Genomic DNA, 23,554 nt, shown 5'->3' on the forward strand with positions numbered 1-23,554 from the left:
TTGGGGCTAATGCAGCTAACAAGGGTGTTCTGGTTCTTTAGAAGTCCATGGTTTCCACATGCCTGCCCAAGGCAATAGTTATTTAATGGTTTGTATAAAAATTTAAATCTCCAAAATTTTCTGTTTTCTAAAAGCCTGAATGCTTATTTAGCTTTTGGAAGCACGAAATTGAATGTATGAAGCAAACAATATATTTTTAGATATTTTTCAAAGACTTGATAAACTGTAAGTCTACTGTCTATTTTTTCTACTGATTTATCCTAATTTAGGATATTATTGTAATCCATGGTGATAAAAGTTGATTCTGCAATGCTCTCATTTGTATGATTTAAATTAACATGTTTTACTGTGCACTGAAATGTACTAAAAGGAATCACCATTCATATGATTAGATCTTATTTGAGGGCACAGTAATGAGGAGTTGAAGAACAGTAACATTTTAAGCTACTACATCTAATTCATAAATGAACATGAATACAGTATCAGCATTTCCACTACTTCTAAAATTGTAGCTCATTTAGAAAAAAATTTCCTTCTGTCATTTTAAAATTAACAAGTTCTTATTCTCTCTCTGTATGTCCTCTGACATTCTTTTTCAGACGAGTTAGTTAAACTTCAATTCTTTCATTAGATGGTAATATTATTGAGAAGAAAAAGAATGCAATGAATTGGGGCATGAATTAAATTTCATTTACAGATAGAGAGATGAAGACTAGACGTGTCTGGATGAACATGAGGGTTTTGACCAGGAATTTCTCCCATGACACCAGAATGCATACTCTGTGAAGAAATAATTGAGGCTTCAGGGCTTCTTGAGCTCTGACTGTAAATTATGCTGGTAGAAACCAGTTTCATAGCAGATTATATTGTCTTTTATTTCTTTTGACATTAGAAATGGTAGTTTGTTAACTTTTGCTATGCCTATATACTTTTTAGCCATCAAGACTTTTTTTAATTTGCAATTGGCAACAGTAGAATTTGTTGCTTTCTCTCATTATCCTCCGCAAATTTGCTGGAAGTTATAATAGGTATTTTGAGTTTTCAGATTCTGAAGATAAATATGAAGTTTTCAGGAAAAAAAAATAATCAGTTTTGGAACTAATGTCTTGTCTGCTAGAAGAGTGTCCAAAGAACTTTTACATGAAATTCATATTTTCCCACAGGTTTGAGTTGTTTTGCTGTTTCAAAGACACTGTGTTCAGAGAGGAAAGAAACCCTCAGCCTAACTGAAACCATTTGAGATCCTTCTGCTTGATTCTTCATGTAGTGCAATTAAGCAGTGGTACTTTTTATTTGTAGGAAATAGTAAATACTAGAAGTTATATCATGGTGTGGGTGACATGACATCCAAGTAACAGCACCAAAGGGACAAGGGGTAGATTTTGTGTAAATTGTCAATTTTCATTAAGAGCTGTGATTATGTTATTTTGCTTTTGTACGTGGAATTTTTGTCTTGCTTTGTTTGATTAGTTTTTTTGATGTGAGTGTAGGTTCTGTGGCTTTTTGCTAATAATTCTTATATATGTGGCCATCACAGAGGTGATGGGTGGAATGTATTTGGTTTGCATGGCCAGAAGTGGGGCTACAGGGGAGTCTTCTGTGAGAAGCTGCCAGAAGCTTCCTCCATGTCCAGCAGAGCCAATGACAGCTAGCCAAGACAGACATGCAAAGGCATGGCCAATTAGAAATTATGGTAGTGCCTTTGTCATAACATATTTAAGAAGAAAAAGAAGGGTTATTGCTCAGATGTAAGTGTGGCCAGAGGACAGTGTGGTGAGAACATGTGAGAGGAACAGCTCTGCAGACTGCAAGGTCAGCACAGGTGGGGCAGGAGATGCTCCAGGTGCCAGAGCTGAGATTCCCCTGCAGCCCCTGGTGCAGCCCATGGTGAGGCAGCTGTGCCCCTGCAGCCATGGAGGGCCTCAGGGATGCAGAGACACACCTGCAGCCTATGGAGGAGCCCCACACTGGAGCAGGTGAATGCCTGAGAGGAGGCTGTGGCTCCATGGGAGGCCTGTGCTGGAGCAGGCTCCTGGCAGGGACCTGTGGACCCATGGTTTCCTAGTGGGACTTGTGACCCCATGGGGTACCCAGACTGGAGCAGCCTGTCCTTGAAGGACTACACCTCATGGAAGAGCAATCCATGTGGCAAAAGTCTGTAGAAGACTGTGGCCTGTGGGAGGGACCCTATATTGGAGCAGGGGAAGGATTCCTCTCCCTGAGCAGTGGCGGGAACACCTTGTGATGAACTGACCATAATCCCCATTCCCTGTCTCTCTGTGCCACTGTGGGAGGAGGAGTTAGAGCTGGGAAGTTATTTTTAAGGTCTTATTTTACTTCTCATTATCCTGGTCTGTTTTGTTTTGGTGGGTTTTTTTTTTTTTTTGGGTTTTTTTTGTTTTTTTTTTTTTGTTTTGGTTTTTTTGTTTTTTTGTTTTGGTTTTTTTGGGTTTTTTTTTGGTTTTTTTTTTTTTTTTTAAATATTCTATTAGTATCTCAAATTAGAGCCTGTTTTGCCCATGCCAGTATTTGGTGAGTGATCTCTCTCTGTCATTATGTCACTCACGAACCCTCTGTTACATTTTCTCTCCCATGTCCAGCTGCAGAGGGGAGTGTTACAGAGGCTTTGGTGGGTGCCTGGCATCCAGTCAGGGTCGACTCCTTACCCATGGCTTCAAAGAGCAACATGTATAAATTCATGAGATAAAGGTTTCTAAGAAGACATTAAATGCAAAGACAAAACCTTTGTCTCATAAAGTCCATGAGTTGCAAATCATTGAAGGCTGGCAGAATACTTTTCAGAGTGATCACTGTGTACTTTGCCATGTTTCTGTCTTCCTCTGTGACATTCACTCAGACCCTGTCATAAAAAGAATCATGAGTTAGGCTGTGGCTGCACAACTTCTTTTGACACCAAGATTTCTGCTCAGCTTGTATGCAGGCTTCACCTGTGTTGCACCTTGGGTATTTCTAGCCACAAAAATTCAGATCCCTACTTCATAATTTTCCTTTTGGAAATTGCATTTCTGATGTTTCTCTTAGCAGAGCTTTAATCTGTGATCTGCAGTGGCTGGCTGGTACCCACGCCTCCTAGGAAAACAGAAGGATTTCTTCTCTAACTGAAGAGTAAAAATTATTAACTTAGTTTGTTGATCAGGACTTTGAGGTTTTGTCTCCTTGGTACATAAGCATAAGCAAAGAAGGATCAACAGGTTTTGGTCCAGATAACTCGTTATGTAAATATGAGAATTTAATTGAAGACCAGGCAGTACACTTTTACAGCAGTAGTTTCAGTTTAATCACCACACTTTCTGTTTCATGGCAGAGTTGTATGTTATAGTAGCAGATAAATTCATGTATTGCCAAAGGGGGCCACACAGTTCTTAATACATATGGAAACTTCCCATAGATTAAAAAGCAATTATGTCAGCTTGTAGGACTTAGATGGTTGGGTAAGGTACTAGTCTATGTTCATATTATTTTCTCTCTTGTTCCTCTTCTACAGTTTTAAAGTGTAATAAAGCCAACATGGTCTCTAATCAAGACCACTACTATGTGCTCTTAGCAATGCCAGCATGATTTTAAAATTGATTTTCTCTTTGGATATAATTTTGAAAGTGCTCTACTTATTTCACACAATTTGTTCTTTATAATCATCATGAAACTACTTTCAAAACATTTGCTGCTCAGAAATAAAGCAACATGCACTATGAAATGAGGTTTTAAATATTTATTGTTTGTTTACATGCTGTGCATAAAAGAAAAAAAAAACAACAAGTTTTCATTCTTTTGGTCCAACATATGAAAAGAGAATAAGTTTATTTTTGTCAAATTTTATATTGTTAAAATGGTTGCCCACATTTAGTGATAGTAGTCACTATCATACATTGGTTTACAGACTCTTTATTTTGGATTTATACTACTGTGTCTGACATAAGTAAGCACAGTAGAAAAACAAGCCAAATAGCAAATTTCAAATTTTATATACATGTATTAAAATAAATGTGAATTTAAATCAGTCTAAACAAGACTGCTCACAGTCTGAGTCTACTAGACATTAGATAATAAAGGTGAAGAGCATTTTGCAAAATGATAGATGTTAGTTATTTTGTGCCTTACATCCAAGTTATAAAATGGAAGTGCTATACTAATGACATGAGGTTTTTTCCCCACTTGTTTTTTTACTTTGTGGGAGCCTATTTGGCTTGAGAAAAGTGTGTAGGAATATTTTTTTTTTTTCAAATAAGTGTTTTTATTCATCTTTCTGTTTTAAAAAGCTGGAAGCAATAGCTGACAGTCCAAAACTAATTAAAGTGATTTAGCAGATAAATTAGATTAAAGCTGTGTTGGATCATTTACCTGCAGTTCACCCATTGTGGTACTTTTTAGTAGGTTTTTTACCAAATGAATGTAAAATCCAGAAAAGCAATTACATTTTACAGTGTGAAATCCATCAGCACTGAGACTGTTAGGGAGAAAATATCTGAGGTGTGACTACATGTAAGATATAGTTTGAAGATGAAAACTCAAACAGCTAAAATGCAGAATGTACTTTTTAAAAGAATTAGATACCACAAGTTAAAAGGGCAGGTGTTCCTTATGCTGGGACATGTTCTTCTGAGCATATTTTGATTTTATCACCCTTTCAGTATGTCTTGGGATTGTATTTATTTCAAAAGAATAGTCAGCACTACTACTGTTCTAAGGTGCATCTGAGCTATGCTGAATGATGGTTCATTTAAACCTTGTTTCTTCCTCTCATACCAATTTTTCATCTATGATTAGAAAAATAAGTCATTTCCTACATTACTATTTATAGCCTAGCAGATATTAGTAAGGCAGATGGGGAATATGTATTTAAAATAGCAGTAAATATGATTGCAGTATTGTTTTATTCTCTGCTTTCATGTTGATTTTTTCATGTTGGTACCAGAGAACCATGATATTGTGTGACATTAGTGACAGAGCTGTGACATTGTAAGGTTATGTTATAATTGCTTATTAGATTGGGGAAAAAAAATATAGAAATTTTATATTACAGTAGTGCAGGTAGTTCACAAAATGAAACTTAATTCTAGTCCTGCCAAGGACTTTAAATAAGATTTCCCATCCTAAGGTACTATGTCCTATCAGAAAGGAATTCTTAGTAATTGTGCTTTGTTTTATAAGAGCAGAGGCTGGGAGAGACTCCTCTCTGCACAGTTCAGGTCCATAGTTTTTGGAGGTAAAGAATCAGAAGTGTTATTTGAACTATGCTTGTGAACAAAAAACAGACTATAGTAAATTCTTGGTGCAACATGTAGCTATTCCTTAGTTGCACCAGTGATTCAGTTAAAATGGTGTGGTTTATTTTTTTTTAATAATGGCTCTCAGAAATATTATCTGCCTCCTTTATTTCTCCTTTTCAATACCTCACATTGCATTTTGCCAGGCCTGTCATTCTCAATGACTTTTTAGGTTTTGCTGGAGGAAAAAAAAAACAGTTGGTATACAAAGAGGACTGTCAAGGGAGTGATACCTCAAATAATTCTAATCTAGAAATTCTTGTTTTGATTTCTGTTACGTCAGATATTTCAGACATTTTTAGAAATTCTTGAGTTTACCAGTCAATGAAGATTTTGAGAGTTTGCTGTTCAGCCTTATTACTCTAGGCAGATGTATACTTCCCATCTATTATTTTCAGTATCCAAGGCTAAGCAAGGATCTTCACCTCCTTTTCAGAATTATTGATAGCTGGTTTCTATAAAGTGACAACAACCTGCATTGCAATGCTTTCTAGAGAGCCTGAAAGTATTTTTCCTAGAACATTGTTGTGCTTTAAGGAGCCCAGGAGGCAGCTCAATCCAGCACAACTGTTCCCTCCCTCCCTCCAAGCAGGATGGGGAAGAGAAACGGAAGGCAGAAGTGAGGAGCACTGTTTTCATCACAAACCCAAAATATAGCACCACACAGCTATGCTTCTATCACAGCTAAAACCAGGGCAGTCATGCTATTGAAATTTACTGTGGAACCTCTGAGATTCAAAACTGAAAAAATAATAAGTAGCAACAACAAGAAAAGTACTGAACTTCATGAAGTAGCTCTTGACATTCTAGTTAACGTGGCAAAAGGTTGGTCCATTGAGCAATTAATTCTATTCTAGATTATCAGTTAATTTTAGCTATATCAAAGCAAATTTACTCTTTTTATATTTTGATAGTATGCTCCAATATCTTAGGTAATGGAAATAAGTTAGTGTAAAATGGTAGATAAACTGCTATTTAATAGGTATCAGCCATAGGCCAGTGATGAATGGAACAAAGTAGAAAATAGCTATCTATAAAAGACTGGTTATTTTGCTATCAGTACATCAGACTGTAGGTTTATTTTGCTAGATGCCAGTTATACTATATTACATAGTAGAAGTATTTGAGTTTCAAACCTTTACTACTAATAAACTCCTGCTGCAGTGTAGACATCAGTGCTTTCGAGTAAAAAAAAAATGCTGACCAGCCTTCTCGCATATAATGTCCTTTGTCAGCAGCTTTAAGGTCAGAAACAGAAATATACCAGCTGAGAACCTGGAAGGGGTTTTAGCTTTCCATTACTGAGGGCAGCAGACATTCTAGCTCCAGTACTCTGGGATTTCTGGTATCACATAATCCTGACGAACATCCTGCCTCATGTATTTCTGTCTGCCTTAGTAGGCAGCTGACAGAAAGACTGTTAGAGCTAAATCTAAAATGGATATCAAACCTGAGGTGAAGTATTAATCTCTCAGTCTTTGAATGGGTGAGAATATATGTTCTAGAATCATCATGGATGGAAGGAGGAGAAGACAATCAGAAGTGTTTACTTTGAAAAGGAAGGCATTCCTTTCATTTGTTTCCGTCTTCTAATATATCAAGGATATCCTTGAGAAGCTGCTATGTGGAAAGATATATTAATGAAATAACTTATAACTATGAGCTTCTTAAGCATTTCTGTCTATATATGGAAAGTAAACTAATATATTTCACATAAATTCTTGTGGTTGATTCCATTCTCTGATTCTGGAATATACTGGATGCATTTATGTCTGTATTTCCTATCTAAACTTTTGGCCTGAAAATTTGCATTTTTAGGACAAGAATGAAAAAAAAAATGTAGACTATTTTATCTGCTCCTGGTTGTTGGAAGCAGCATATATAAAAATGTCCAGTGTGACAAAGTAATAAATAAAGCAGAATAAAAAAAAAAAAATTAAAAGTAAAAAAATTACTTTCATAATGTGTTCCATAGACAGTTTTCAAGCTTTGCTGGAGAAACACATTCTTCAATTGTGAGGAAAAAATGAGTAGTTTGGTTTTTTCTTCTAATTTCAATTTGGAACAATAACACCAAAATTAGATGGTTGCCAATACCTAGTACTTTGAGTACTCACTATCAAAAACTCACTAAGGCTTTTCCAAACTTGAGACAGGAGGTTCTTCAGTCTTGCAGAAATTTTTTAGTCTCTTAAACAAGTAGACCATAATCTGTAAACTCCTGGATGATCTGATGGGTGTCCAGAAGTGTAGGGTTTCCTCAGACCTGGAGACCAGGGCATGTGCAGATTTCTGGATCCTAAGTAAGGAGTTTGACCTAGTGGACAGCACAGACTCCAAATTCTTCCTGTTCTGTGTTGGGTTATTGGGGAAACAGGTGGACAGCCCAGTGTAGGTCACTTTTTAGGACAGGTGTGAGGGATGAAAACCTATCTGAGGACTTTAAAAAAATCATGTTTTAAATGTATTTGTCATTTCTCCTTTTCTTTTGGTAGTCAGTGTCCTTCTAGCTGGGAGCATGATTACTTCACATGGTGTAAATCAGTACTTGAGCATCTCTTATCTAAAACCTGCTTCTGTCCTGTGAGTTTAGCTGTTATATTTACCAGCAGTAGAGTGTGCACATTATGATAGACTTTTTTCTCAGACCATCTACAGAAATTTGTACTAATGTGAGGAAGAGTATTTTGGCAAAGCAACAGAAAGGGTCATCCATTTTTCAAGTGTATACTTAGTTTAATTTGGCCTCACTTCCAAAATATGTAGAATTTCCTAAATTTTATAAAAGAATGATTACTAATCTCCCATCCTTTTAATTATCAAGTTGCAGGGAAGACTGTCCTGATTTTATATTACATTAAAATCTTAAATTTTAAGTTCACTGTCTGTTCCACAAAGAGTTCAGTATCAGCTTTGGAGTGCTGAGGTTTTTTTTTTTGTAATTGTTACTCAATCGTTAAACAGGTCTCATAATGGAAAACTGCTAGAATTATCACTTTTCCTTCCTAAATATAAAGTGAAAATTATCCCACTACATAAGGAAATCATTGACATCGATGAAAGAAATAGACAGTTTGAAGATCTATGAGAGAATACAACACACTATTTAAAAATATTTAATTGAAAACAAGATACCACAAGATGAGTTCCTGAGCTCAACAATTACTAAAATAACAGAAAAAAAATCAAGCAATTTTTTAATAGGACCTGTGTGTTTTTGATAAGGAAGCTAGATATGCTTTTGATCTACTGCTGCTTCATACCTTGCTTAAGAAGTTCTCTTTTACATGGTGTTGAGGAACAAGGATTACTTTAGTCCATGAAAAATGTTTCTGTATTTGTAATGTTGCCTGTAAGAGATGATTATTCACCTCCTGGAATCCTTTGTTGGAATATCCATGTACACAAGAAATTGTTTCTTAACTATTGGCAAATGCTGGGAAATAACTTATCATTTGCTTTCCATCATTTGTGTCATTTCAATTAGTGTATTTTCCAAACTATAGTCAGGTGTTGTAGCTTAGACACCTGGACTTGAATTGCTATCAAGCAGAAGTTTTGCTTATCTTGAAACTAATGTATTTAAAATCTGCAGTAAGCCACGGAGAAAAGGAAATATTTTGTGTGCACATACTTTTCTGTAGGATAAAATTATCTCTGTCCTTTCAATGACCACCTTGCTATTAATTTAATTTCATCAACCTGCTGGAATAGATCTACTTATAGCAATGAAAAGAGGGTAATAGTAGTGCTAAAATCTAATTCTGTACAGTTAAACAAAAGGAAGATTTTGGCATGTGGTGAAATCAATAGGTGTGTGATATTCTGCACTAAGTGAGAAAAGGTACCAGAAGTGATTTTGAAACAAGATGTTTTAGTCTGCAGCAACCACGTTTCAGATTGCCAAGGAAAGCTAGGGTTGAAGGGCTGTTTGCTTCTCTTTCAGACAGATCCCCAAAATATGAAAGAAATCTTTGTCTAAAATTATCCTGCATGGAACATAAAACACTAAGTAACTCCCTGTATAGACAAAAGTCAGATCTGCTCTCCTAAGGAAAAAAAAATCTGCAAAAAGATCTGTTCAAAACTGGTGGCTTCCTTCACAGGCCTTTTATTACCATTGAGAATCAATTTAGGCAGGCATTTTTGGTCAAGAAGAATGGAAAGGGGGAAATAAATGGGGTTTGGAATGCTGTGTTTGCAGACATGCTGTAGGCTTCTGTTGTCTCCAAATGGAGCTTGCTCTGTTCCTCAGGAAAGCAGTCTGCCCCTTCCTTCTACCTTCCTCCTCAGGAAGGATTACACTGACCAGCAGCCATGGGAAGGCAGTTAGTGTCTTGTCTACTGCTCAATCACTTCAGCTTTAATAAAATCATAGAATCAGCAAGTAGTTTGGGTTGAAGAGTCCTTTATAAGCCATCTGGTTGAACTCTCCCTAAAAAAAGCAGGAATATTTTTAAGTAGAACAGGTTGCTCAAAGTCCTGTCTAAAAATCCATGCCAGAGTTGGCACAAACAAAGCGATGTACAGATATATTGAAGAGGTGCTCTCTTTGTTTCACCTACACCCACAGTAAAGGTTTGCTAACACTGTCACATCAAATCAATGGAAGAAAAGCAAGCAGATGAACTGAAAGCTTTAATACTGAACATCCATCTCATCTGGAACTTCTACCAGTTGTGTTTTGGAAGTGGGAGAATGAGGATTCTACAGTTAAAGACTATAGCCAAGATAAAACCTGAGATGTCAGAGTATAACAACTTGGCTGAATAAGACTGCTAAAAAATTGGGAATTATGCAATTCCTTTTCAAACCTCATTATTTTAATCCAGATGAGTTTGCTTACATGATTGCAATATTCTTTAGCAATTTCATGAGACTGAACTAGTTTGTGTGCCCACAATGCTGAGCCCAACTAAAATACTTTGAAATTAATGCCGTTGGGATTAAGCAAACATAAATATTTGCAAATGAGCATGCTTCCCCCAAATATTGCTGTCTTGTAATTGCCAAGAAAACAATCAAAGTTACTACAATTCAGATTTGTTATTATTATTTCATTATTGTTAAATATTAACAGAGTAAATATATTAAAAATCAATTGGAAAATACTTTTCTAGGACCAACATTGTATATGTTGTAGTGTAAATGTTTAAAGTGATCATTATATGTAAGAAATACTTCTAGTTTTGTAATTCCTAACTAATGTAACAGTGATAAATGTTAGGAAATAAAGGAAAAGAATAGGTAAGTTGTCTATATAGATCTCCATTTTATATTTTTTGTATTTTAGGCCAAAAATAAATAAATTGCATTAGCAAAACTGGGGGCAGAAAACTGCTGATTTTTGAATCCTCAAAGGAAAGGGCAAACAGAGTGAAATATCTGGTTTTCTAATCCATGCTCTGATACTAACTTAATTTGTTAATGACTTTAACCCTTAAATAAACCCTTCTTTGCCTGTTATTTGTTGATTTTTTTCCACCAAGCCCTTGAGTTAGCTACATGATTCCCAAAGGAAGACATAGCAAGATGTTAATATAATTAAGAGATGGAGAAGAAATTGCTTTCACATTCCTATTTTTTTTTTTTTTTTGCACACTGAACCTGTGAAAACCAGCTCAGATGAGAACTCAGATTAGATTTACACAATTCTGTAAATTATGTACCTATATAGCAAAATAATAATAGGAAAGTCTAGTCAAAATCTCACCAAAATCTCGCAGGAAAGTAGTAAAAACCTGTTGCATACGCAATGTAGCAATACATAAACTGTGCTATTTACATGAACACATTAAATTTAGTGTTCTTGAAACTACAGCTTGCATTTCACTTTTAATATTAATCATTTAATATCTGGTGCCAACCATATGACAAATTAGTCTGAAATGTTATCCAGATGGAAGATTCCTCTTCAACTGACTAAATATGACACACACTGAAAAAAATCTGAATATTTTTCCAAATTAAACCTTTATAGCCAATTACTCTTCAAGTATTTCTAAGATCCTTTGGGATAGGAATGTTTGTTTATGTGCTCAAGCACCATTGCAGAAAATAAAATTAAACTTAGATGGCAGAGATAAAATTAAAGTGGCTGAAAACACATTGATACCCCATAAAGCAAAACAAAAAAGGCCTTGGAATTTTGGTAACCGTAAGAATTATAACATACAAATAAAATATGTACACATTTAGCTGAGACTCGCTGCAAACCAAGAGAAAATTAAGCTATTTGACCCATTCATTTGTGGAACCAAAAAGTGCTCATTACAGTGATGATCTCTAGTACATCAGCTTGTCATGAAAAGTGTGAGTTTTCAAAAATATTATGACAGCTGCCTCTTTTCCCACTGAAAACCAATACTTTATTTTCATTTTCTTCTTTTACCAGTTCATTAGATGTGAATCAAAACTGTGAAAGCTCACGTTCAAGTAGATCCTCTGTGATATTTTACAGAACAAATATATTATTGAGGGAGCTTCAAAAGATTTTTACAAGTCTTGCTTCATTAAATTTTGCCATAATATGTGTCACAGTGACCTTCAAAGCAACCAGCATTTCAGCACCAAATATAGCAGTGCAATATGACAGCTCCAGTTTAAATTATGGTTTCATATTAAGAGTCTGTTTTAGATTTTTTTCCCATAATTGGGAAAGATAGAAATATATAAATTAAGATATAAAGGAGATTCTTTTCCCTCCTAGATGGGGTGCTTTTTAAAAATAGATAAAACTCTGGTGTTTTTTTGCAGGAAGATCATATTTCCTGTCAAATATATTCAGCTTGAAAAAATATTAGATAATAGCTTCCCAATTTCCTCCATGTCAAATTCAGGAAAAGAGAAGCACTTATGCATCATTTTGAATGCAGGTGGTAAAATACATCTGATTAGGTACAAGTACCAATTAAGAACATTCTTTCCGCTTCAAAATCCAATGCACTTAGGAAAAAAGTAATACATTTTGGAGATGAAAGTAATCAAACAGAAAAAGACAAATCACTGTGTTGTTTTCAAAACTATGAAAAAACAGGCAGTAAGAGGCTAATTCTGTTTGTGGATTTGGGCTAACAATAACTAGATTGTTTTGGATTTTTTTCAACACAAAACATTGTCACTGCTTTTTATCTTTCTGTGGAGGTGTCATTTCTATTTTCACAAAATCTTGAGGTGAATATGAATTAATAATTTTCTTTTTTTCTTTTTCATATCAGTCTGTTGTACTTGCTGACACATCTGGACTTTACATGTCTATGCAACATCCAGAAAAATTTACAGAATTTAATAATTACACCACACATCTCACCTGGACATTTCATTTTTATAATGTTTCTTGCCCATTAACTGAATAAAATTCTTCATATTCTGAGACAGGTAATTTTCATCCTTTCACACAGACACAGTAGTTGACTAAATACTCACCTTCTATAAATGAATGCAGTTATAACTTTGCTGATGTAAAACAACTGAGGGTACAGGTAAAAAATTTTTAAAATTATTCCTCCTTCTTAAAATGTGAGATTGGAAGTGGAATATTGTGATCTACAAAATAGGAATATGAAAATATTTATTTCTTTGTTTTGCGTCTCTCTTTTTCACAAAGCATGTTCACATCAAACTGATTTACTAAGATCTTGTTTTTTCAGATATGCAGCTAACTCTTCAAATTCTTTGTACTTAAGGAATGCTAAAACTATCAACAATTTTTTTTCTTGTAATAAATCTAATAATATATTTACATTGGGTTGATCCACTTATTGAAATACAGCTGTCAAAAGATATGAGTAACTCTAGGCACTAGGTAATGACAATTGCTATATGCTTCAGATATCTATGGAATCATTAATATCCTTTATGTTAAATGGTCTGCATCTCTCTTTGTTTCTGTCATGCAATCTTAGTAGTGATACACAGAGCAGAACAAGTCACACAAAAATCACAAATCAGATCAAGCCAGGAGGGCATCTAGCTCAATATCCTGTTTCAGAGAAAAAACAGTCACTCTTTAAAAAGAATATATAAAACAGGACAACAGAGATTTTTCCCCAGGTGCATTACTTCACCTTCCACCAATCAATGAGACTAAGGTTTCTTGACCTGTGGTTCCATTATATTTCCTAGTCTGGTGGATTAGTTTCCCTTGTTCTAGTATTGTTCTTAATTTTTCATTATTTTTTATATATTTTTGACCTACATAATATCTCTTGGCAATAAATTACCCCAAACATTCTGCAAAAAGTTACTAAGAATTTCCTTTTGTTCTGAAGCCTGTGACCTGATAGTAACAGTAATTGAGTAATTGAATGCCCTTACCTGCTGTGTTCCAAGACATGGAGCTGCCATTTCTTACTCACATTTTCCTCTGCATGTTGAATAGGCCTGTTCTGTTTCTCCATCTGGAAGCAATGCCATCCCTTTGATCATCCCTATTTCTGTTCTGTGTTTCATTGTACCTTTGCTGATGCATGCCTGCTAAATATCTTCTGCTTTATTTTCCTAATTTTTTTAATGTCTTTTCTTCTATTACTGTTCCATTGGTATGGCAGTTTCCTTCAATGAAAATGAATTGAGGTCCTGCTCTAAGAATTGCTTATGTGACACATTGCCACTAGTGCTTTTCTCTTGAGTCTTCACAATTAAACGTACTGTCTTTCTGCCATTCAAAGGCCCTAGCAGTCTGCAAAGTAAGAGATTAAGTCAGTGATCTGATTTCAGACCTCCCAGTTGGCAGCAGAGAGGATTATCAAAAAGGCACCAGGCTGGCCTGATAGAGGAAGACTTGTGGATTTTATTTTGTAAGGATTTTGTTCTTTGTTATGTTGGAGTTCAGTTACAGCAGGCAGGAGGTTTTTGTGCATTGAGACAAATGAATGAAAGCAGCAAGAGTAAGATTTATTTTGTTTCATATTTTATTGTCTTGAAACAGCTGAACTCAGCTAATCAATTATTTCATAGGAAATGGTTACTGTATTTCTGTACTGTTGTAGGTGTGTGTGATGCTTTATGAAACACCCAAGTCAGATTTCATATGTACCAGACATAATCCCTAGGAATTTTCTGAATCATATTTATTTCACTTTGATTTTATTCACACCATGAACATAAGATAAAAGAATGCATTACTCTAAGGCGGTTAAATTTGGTTGCCTGGGATATTCTGTGAGCATGACATGGATAGAACAGATCGTGTATTCATCAGACCCTTGATATTGCTTCTTAACTGACTTTCTGCCTGCTGGGAACACCTCCATGCTTGATAATATGGAAAAGGTTTGCTGCATTGCTCATAAAAGTTTTTATCACCTGTGCTTCTATTACATTCTCGGAGTGATGGAAAAGAAGAACAAGCACAGAATCTGTCCATAGGTTTCAGAGGATGTTTACCATTGTAATTGAAAGATACAAACAGCAAATTCAGAGTTTAATCCCCTGACTAAATATTCTGATATCCTGTTCAGTCGACATCTTTAACATTTCAACTCAGAACTACTGTACTAATTTGGTTTTGCCTAAAGAAAATCCTTCTGCAGGTCACCTATCTCTGATGCATATGCAACAAGAACGAGAATTGTTCATCTGCCTTCAGATTTGGCTGGCATACATGTTTACACCTAAACTATTCAAGTCCTTTTATAGCAAATAGAGAGAAATAGGCAGATTTAAGTCATGATTGGGTGAGGATAACCACATCCTGGGATTACGTATTTACTTTCCTTATTAAAGAGGACCAGGGACATTTAATGAAGTTATCTGCCCTGTGGATTGTAGACAAGCTTAGTCAGATGTTTGGTCTGATTTTCCTACCAGAAGATGAATGCATTTCTTCTCTTTCTAGGATTTTGTAATGTTAAAAGTCTTTCTTGGTTCTCACTTGAATTATTTAGTGATGGCTGGTGCAGTATATGACTCTTAACATCTTCAGGACTGAAAAATACATTTTAAAAAGAATTCAACAGAATTTAACCAAATTCAGTGCTAAGCCAGACTTGGCATAAAAAAGGAAAGAATACAAAGGGAAAATTAGAGGTAGGATTGGAAACAGATTGATTCCATTTTAGTAGCAGTAGAAAACTATATTCTTTCCCATATCCTCTTTATTTTCTGACTAAGACAAAATCAGGTAGGGACATAATAGAAACTTGTTGCTGTTTCTCAACTTTTTCTTGTTGTATTGTGTTATTGTGAAAATTGTAATAAATAATATCCCAGCTAATCTATTTATTTCAGTAAAATTTGAGTCTTCAGTTAAATTGTTAAAGTATAATTCTTAGTAATATGTGTTTGTCAGGTAATTCAGACCCAACTCTGTGGTCTCTCTTACAAATTTTTTCTCTTGAATTATTTGTAATCTTTTTTACCCTTAAAATGTGAGAAAGTTTCTATTTCTTCCTGTGTCCTAGTTAATTGTTTTGAGTACCCCTTAGGTTGCATGTACTCACTTGGAGACCATTGTCCCAGTGGAAAAGAGTCCCTTGTGATCATGGACAGAGGTGAAAGTGTCAGATAGTGGACCCAGGGTGGAATAAGTAACTACTTCTTCTTCTTGTTAGACTGTCCTGTGAAAATTATTAAATACTAAATTATTTATTGCCAGCAACCGTCTTAAAATATGAAGATCTGTAAATATTGCTAGGAAGCAGTACTAAAATAATCTCATAACGTGGTAGAGAATTAGCTCATTGTAGTTCAGCAGATGCCCTTCTTTGGATCTGATTCATGGATCCTACCAGAGTGGTCAGTGCTTCATGGGACTTTAATTTCTGCTAATTAAGAGTTTACTAGAATGAGGGAGGTGGAAAAAATTTGTCCAGACTGGCAGCTTTGCCCATAGTGTTCTATCTGTGTGCTTTATCACAGACATAGATTTTAGATTCTTACCACACAGATTCAATCTGTTTTCTCCCACTTAGACCCTTCATCTAAGCAGAAGACTAATCCCTGTGCTCTCAGTGACCTCTTTACTGATGTTGTAGACTTGCAACAGATTGCAGCTGTTGTACAGCTTTAGGGCAGAAAATGACTGTTAAGGATCAGCAGGCTAATAGCCTGCACACCATAGGGAAGAGGATGTGCTCTGCATCTTGGCATTTCTGGATGGCTTTTTTTGCCAGGTATGTATTTGTTTCTGATGCAGTTGCTGTATTTACTGTGTCTCTTGTGCTGATTTCAGAGAGAACTTCACAGCACTGGTGATGGAAGTCTAGGCTGCTTTGGGCACAACACTGCAGATGTAGACAGGAGTGTTGTAATAGCATCTTTTCTCAGTAGTTTTGCCTATACATCAATGCAAAGACTTCTTTGGATGCAAGGTGCTGGACTCCCTGGAAAGTTTTAAATCTTTAGGGGAGATCCCTCCTTTGAAGGGAGCTTTCTTTCCTAAAAGACTAATGAGATTGTTCTTCCTTTCAAGATTGCCCAGATATACCATGATCCCTTCCCCTCCTCATTCTTCTCTCCCTTCACCTAGCTGAAAGAAATTTCACAGATTAATTTTAACTTAGAATATAAATTGCAGACAGTTACTCTCCAAGTTGACTAGGTTTTTTCTTTAACTACCTAATAAAAGACATTTTAATAGCTTTGTTGCTCAGTGTACCACTATATTGTGAGTACTGAGCTACATTGAGATTTCTAAAGGTACTCAGAAGTACCTTTGTACTCTTCAAGTGCACTTCATGAATAATAATTAAGGTTGAGTGCACAGAACCTCCCTGTGAAGGATAACAGAATCACCAATTTGTTGAGGTTGGAAGGGACCATCATCTTGAGACCATCAAGTCCAACCCCCTGCTCAAACAGAGCGGGATCACCTAGAACATGTTTCTTGCAGCCATGCCCAGTCTGGTTTTGAAAATCTCCAAGAACTGAGACCTGACAAACCTCTCTGGGTAACCTATGGCAATGTTTGACCATCCTCACAGTGAAACAGAGTTTCCATGTGTTCAGGTGTAATTTCTTGGGTTTTGATTTGTACCCATTGCTATCAAGTCCACTGCTGAGAGAAGTTTGTCTCCCTCTTCTCCATCCCCATGTATTTACACACAGTGTTAAGATCCACCTGAGCTTTTTCTTCTGCAGCCTTAGGAATCCTGGCTCTCTCAGCCTTTCCTCATGTGAAAGAGAACCCAGCCCTTAATCCTGTTTGTGGCTCTGCACTACACTGCTAGATCTTCTAGTACTGTTTCTCTTGAAAGTCTGAATTTAATTAGGCAAAAAAATCTCATAATCATGTAGGTCTGCTTCTGATTTGCAATGACACTGACCTATTTTTTATCCCATATCTTTTTCCACTTTCTCCAATAATCCTGACTTTTCCAGACCTATAATTTAGAAACATAACTAGTCATTGCTTTCCATCCTGCTTTTCTCTTGCTATCAGGGTATGAGGTTTTTTAATGACTATCCTTCCACATGTTCTTGTTTAGCTAGGCCTTTTCTTTTGTCCTTTTTTCTTAAGTCCAGTAAAAACAAGAGGACAAACAGTGGTCAGAGTCTTAAACAAACAAAAATTAATAAAGTGAATACAAATTTTTAAAAAAGTAATAGTCATGCCTGTGTGTAATCATCACTCACAGATCCATTGTATAATTTTAGTTCATTAAACTAAAAATTTCTTTGCAAAAATATTACCCAAACTCAAATATTTTTCTTGATGCTTATTCATATCCCTGATGATCAGTCTGGGAAATCTTTAAGGTATTTTGCATATATAGGTTTCTTAAGGCATTGGGAAGACTTTCTGCCTAACCTCAATTAGTTTTAGTTTATTTTTTCTTGCATTCATGATACTATTATTATGTCTAAAGGGTAAAAAAAAAAAAGGAAAACCATAATGACTAAAGTAATGAATGCAATAAACATTGAAAATGTTAAGCCTTCACACTTAAAAATTTTCTCTTAACAATTATTCATTTCCAGACTAATGTAGTGGAAAAATGCATATTCTGCCCAATGGCATTCTCTTTGTAATTTCAAACCCCACAAATTTGAGGATCCTGAAAATGAAGAAAAACTGGGTTTCCCATCTAGAAATAAAAATGAAAACTACTTCACAGAGATGTCATAGGACAAAAGTTCTGTACTGACACATCTACAAAGAAGAAAATTTAAGAGAGCCTTTTTAACTTGCATCTTCTAGCAGTAGTTTCTCCTATAATGGTCTTTTCACTTCTGGTAATAGGCAGATGCTAGAACTTTTTAATTTTCTGTGTATTTGAATGTTTGAAATTAATTTATATGCATGCTCAGCAAATTATATAGTTGATGATGCTATTCACATGTAATAAAAAATGGATCTTTTTGAAGTGCTTGCATTTTATTACTTTGTTTTGTAATAAATTAATAAAATTAGATTTTTGTTGTTCATTTCAGACATAGCGCTGTTTTTTCCATCCTTCACTGGAAATTCTTATTTGGAGCTACCTTCTCTGACATCTGTATCTGATACCAGGACTGCATCTGAGCAGGAAACAAGCAATCTGACGACTCTGTACTTGACAGTGAAAACAACTGCTCTGAATGGCACAATTCTTTACAGTGAGTACCAAAGATACTTGAAGTTAAGTATCAGTTTTAGCTCCTTCAGGTCCTTATTAACTTCAGTGTACATCAGCTGGCATTTCCTCTTCAACAGCAAAATGAGTCATTAAAATGCAGTAGCAGCCTTTTGGTATTCTAATGCATGCTGCATTATAAAATTTGAACCATTGTTCCTTGTGTTCCTCTGGAAAGTTCTTTAATTTATGACTCATTGAGCAAAACATAAGTTACAAGAGAAAATGCTGCTTCCTGACAAGAAAGAACATAGTAAGCATATGACTTTAGTTGTAAGTTTTACAGCTCTAAAATACAAATGTTGAAGAATTTTTTAACAACTTACAGAGAAACAACTTCATAGTTGGAATGAGTCTCACATTTTATAATTGTGATCTTGGTTCCAAATTCTTGATTTATAGAACTATCTTAAGTTCTGCAGTTTTGCCATATTTTGAAGTACTTACTGTGATTTCACACTTCAGAGAATTCTTTTGTGATCCCCAAAGAGTATACTTGCAGACTTGGATGTATGCCTGTTAATACTACATAAAAAAGTTGCTTCTTGCCTGCATATTTCATTCCTCAATATATGGCATAAACTTCTGAGACAGAAGTACACTTTTCACTAGTCAGCAAGAAAAAATAGACTTCTCTGCCAGTTGAGTATTTCATTATATATTTTATCTTGCAATTTCTTGCAAATGGAAAACATGGAAAGTGAGGTGATTTCTTCCCAAGAGGAGATAGAAAAATATGGTTATTTGATAGATTTACTTCACAAAGACAAAATCATTAGGAGCATTTTTAGCTTCCTAGGGTTTCTCTACACAAGAAATCTTGTTGATATAGCATAAATAATTCTGGTTAAATTTTGTTGCATTTATATCAATCTGGTAGTAGTATATGTGAATTCACCTAACTATGTATATATTTATAAGCCAGGGTTAAAAGTAATATAAGCTTTGTGGCATTATTTAATTATGCCTTTTATTATTATCTGTGCTAGATTTTTTTTTTAGATGTGAAACACTCTAGCCCCAAATTGAAAATTAATGTTTGCTTCTTTTCAAAATAGTATTTTAAATCCTTGTATGTTATATCTGGGCTGTTGCTGCAGCTGCCTAAGCTACAGTACTGCAAAATTTGCTAAGAATCATGGATAAGTGGTGATGTGACAGTTCTTTACATCAAAATGTTTTATACTTGTTAGTTATTTCAATTTCAAGAGGACTTATTTGCCCTTGAAGAAGAATTCAAGGAAGGTTACTGGAAGTACTTTGAATATATTTGGCATTTAGTGATTTTGTTTGCTTCATCACTGCAAAGTAATTTGGCTCCAGCCAAAGTTAATTTTGCTATCTACATATAAGCCCTGAGTAAGCATCTCTGTGAACCAAAAATCTCAGAGAACTCCAAACCAAAAAAAAAAGGAAAAGTCTCTGCTCTACTCAGGAGGAAGTGGTGTTTTTTGAAGCTAAAGGAGTTGAGTTTGTTCAGCCTGGAGAAGAGAAGTCTCTGGAGACACCACATTTCAGCCTTTAAGTATTAAATGGGTTCTTATAAGGAATATGGAGCTAAATTTCTTAGCAGGGCCTGTTGAAATCTAGATATAAAGATTATTTTACAGTGAGGGGAGCAAGGTACTGGAATAGATTGCCCGGAGAGGTGGCAGATTCCTCATCCCTGGAATCATCCAAGTCAGGTTTGAGAAGACTCTGAGCAGCCTGATTGGGTCAAAGATGTCCCTGCTCATTGCAAGGGGTGAACTAGATGACCAATTCATATGATTCTATGCATTTTCTTTTCTAGATAATGTACTCATTCTGCATCTAACCTAATTAGATATTAAAACCTAATATAACCTGTTCAGCTATTAGTTCATACTGTCTATTAAAAACTGTTAATATGGTATTTTTCAGGTGTTTGCAGAGATTTTGTTTTAGCAGTATTCGAGGACTTTACATTCTTTAGAATATGTATTTCTGATTTCTGGAAAGAGAGAATGGCATTAGTGGAGAACCATGAAGTTTTTTGCTTTCCAGCTACCCATATCTGACACTTCCATGGACTGTGTCACAGCTTACTTCTTGTTCCTCCAAAAAGAAGGCAGTGTGGGTCAGGATTAGTGGTACAAGTTCAGTTCTCACCCTAAAATTGAGCTGGGGTAGCTCCAGGAACTTAATTTTTGTATATTTTCACACAGTGAAAAACTCACCTTGTCTTCACAGGTTCTCAGTAGCATGTCATACTTGCATTCTCATTCCCCTGTTACCCTTAAAATGGAATTTTAACCGATTTGCAATATTCCTCTCTTTTAGTGACCAGTAGGGTTTCTATTAAGGTGAGACTTCTGTTAAGCTAAATAAATGAATAAGTAAATAAGTAAAACTTGGATCTCTGCCTGGCTGTGGAACACAGACACAGAAAGTAATGGAAGTCTTCTCAAAATTCTACAAGAATTTTGATAAGTCATCCATTACTTTCTGTATCTTATAATCAGAATTCTTATAGAATTTTGATACGCTGTTTAACATTAGATAGATCTTTGCTTTACATTTCCACTTTAACTATCTCTGCCCCTCTTTCTATAGCACCAATTCCTTTTCCTTGTTTTTAGTCTTTCTTTTTTTTATTCTGTCTCCCTGGTAATTAGATTCCTTTCCAGATATTACAAATGTTTGTTATGATGGTTCAGATCAATATTCTTATTTAGTTTTACATGAATGTGAAATAAAATATTATAAAAATTTGTAAATAAAAATCTCTCCAGTGTTTTATGAATGAACTCCATGTGCCTATGCAGCTAATTGAGAAATTTTAAATTATTTCTGTACACAGACACAAAGTTTTTCTGTCAGATAAATATCCTTTGTGAGTTCCCTCATATGCTTTCTCTGTATTTCCTTCATCCCCATTTTTTTCTCCCTGCTCTTTCATTTTCACTTCTAACTACTACAAAAGAGAAGTTGCTGCTGTCAGCTTTTCTGTTTTTAATAGTAATACAAGTCCTGCCTTTACTGCTGCTTTTTCGAAGCTGTCTTACCATCAAACATCTGAAGAACAAACCACCAGCAGAAAGCCAGCTTGAGGCTGTTGCACTCACTAAGTACGAGAACCACACACTTCTAAGGGCTGATGTTCCCATCATTTTCAGAGTCTGTTAATTTATGCATAGTAGCAATGGTTTCATAATTAGAAACCATTTTACATAATTCCACACACTCATAAAGCAAAAACCTTTCTATTTGTCAAAATAACTTTTTTAAATAGAAAGATTATTACAGCGATCTGCTTCTTTCAGATGTACTTTACTCGAAAATTGTTATATATTTTTAATTATTTTTTTTAATTAATCCACCTTCAGATTACACATTTTACAAAAACACCTGTTTTTACCAGGTGGTGGTGAGGGTACATCTGTTTTTCTGGCAGATAATTAGGAAATATTTAATTACAGGGAGAAATCTCAGACAAGATGCTACTGATACACAAATGAATTTGAATCGGAAAGTATGCATAAGAAGATTATTTAAGTCAAAATCATAAGGATAATATAAAAGGATTGAAACTTGCATCTGTCTTTACTTAGTACATTAGTCAGTGAAGAACAAAAAAAAATCTGCGCCTTCTTCACCTTTTCGTGTCGACGTGCCTTAAAATAAGGGAACAGAACACTGAAAATGTCAATGCATTATTTTAATACCTTTTAGCAATTAGTGCAATTATATATATGCAAATATATATAAGATAAATAAAATAAATATAGAGAATACAGCAAATAAGCTTGCTTATAGTCTAACCAATAAACAGAATATGGGAATCATTACATGTGCTAGACATATCACTTTAGTAAATCATACCATACCGTTGTTAAAAAACAATTCCTATTTTATGCCTTTATCAGCAAGAATTTTATCAATGGTTGCTTGAAACTAACAAGTACTAAGGACTTGTACAGGCTTCCAAAAATAGGTTTTATGTTAAAAAAATGGGGAAAGAGATAGGATGACATAGAAGTCTATGTGTGATTTATAGAAAATTACTGTACATACATCTGTCTTAATACAAAGAAAAAATGTATTTCCATTCTTAATAATGACATTTTCCATAATTATTTCAGTATGTATTAAAGAAAAGTCTGAATGCTAACAGTAAATAGACTAAAACTGTCTGGATTTTTTGCACTTCCCTTATGTTTAAATTGTTTATAGAATGTGACAATTACATTCGTGTCAATAAAGATTAGCCATCATTTGAGAAGATTTATTTGTTGACTACAGAATGCATTCATAAAATTTCTATTCTATTCCTTAATTATTTTATTTGTTTGCATGATTAAATTTTATCAACATGTCAAAGCAAATTGTGATATTTATCCACAAAGCAAAACAAATTGCTAGTGATCATAAAAACCTGATACAGTTGTAAAGTTTTACTTCATCATTTTCACTTTTAAGAGAGTCAGCATAATGCTGCTCACAATCCCTTCAAGGGTAGATTGTTTAGCTTCTGCTATATATGGTAGCCTGTAACTTCTGACAATTGGATTTCAGATATCACAGCCCATGTTTATAGCACTCCTTAAGGACAACAGCTCTCTTCATAAGTTGGGCTCATAAATTATTTCTTTTGCTCTCAGAAGCTCTGTTCCCCATATTCCCCTTACCCTTCTGAAACTAAATAGAGGCCATTCAGATATTTCAGTTGTAGTCTCCTTGTCTCTTATTTCA

At 34.9% G+C, this 23,554-nt stretch overlaps 1 protein-coding gene across 1 annotated transcript in view; it reads left to right on the top strand.

Moving 5' to 3' along the window:
• The window catches only part of EYS (eyes shut homolog), a 725,122-nt gene that overhangs the window by 560,333 nt on the left and 141,235 nt on the right, over positions 1-23,554 (top strand). The window contains 1 exon segment of the mRNA XM_053974015.1: positions 18,660-18,824. Within this exon segment, the coding sequence (XP_053829990.1) occupies positions 18,660-18,824 (165 nt within the window).

Source organism: Vidua macroura, chromosome 3, assembly GCF_024509145.1.
Source record: "Vidua macroura isolate BioBank_ID:100142 chromosome 3, ASM2450914v1, whole genome shotgun sequence".
NCBI lineage: Eukaryota > Metazoa > Chordata > Aves > Passeriformes > Viduidae > Vidua > Vidua macroura.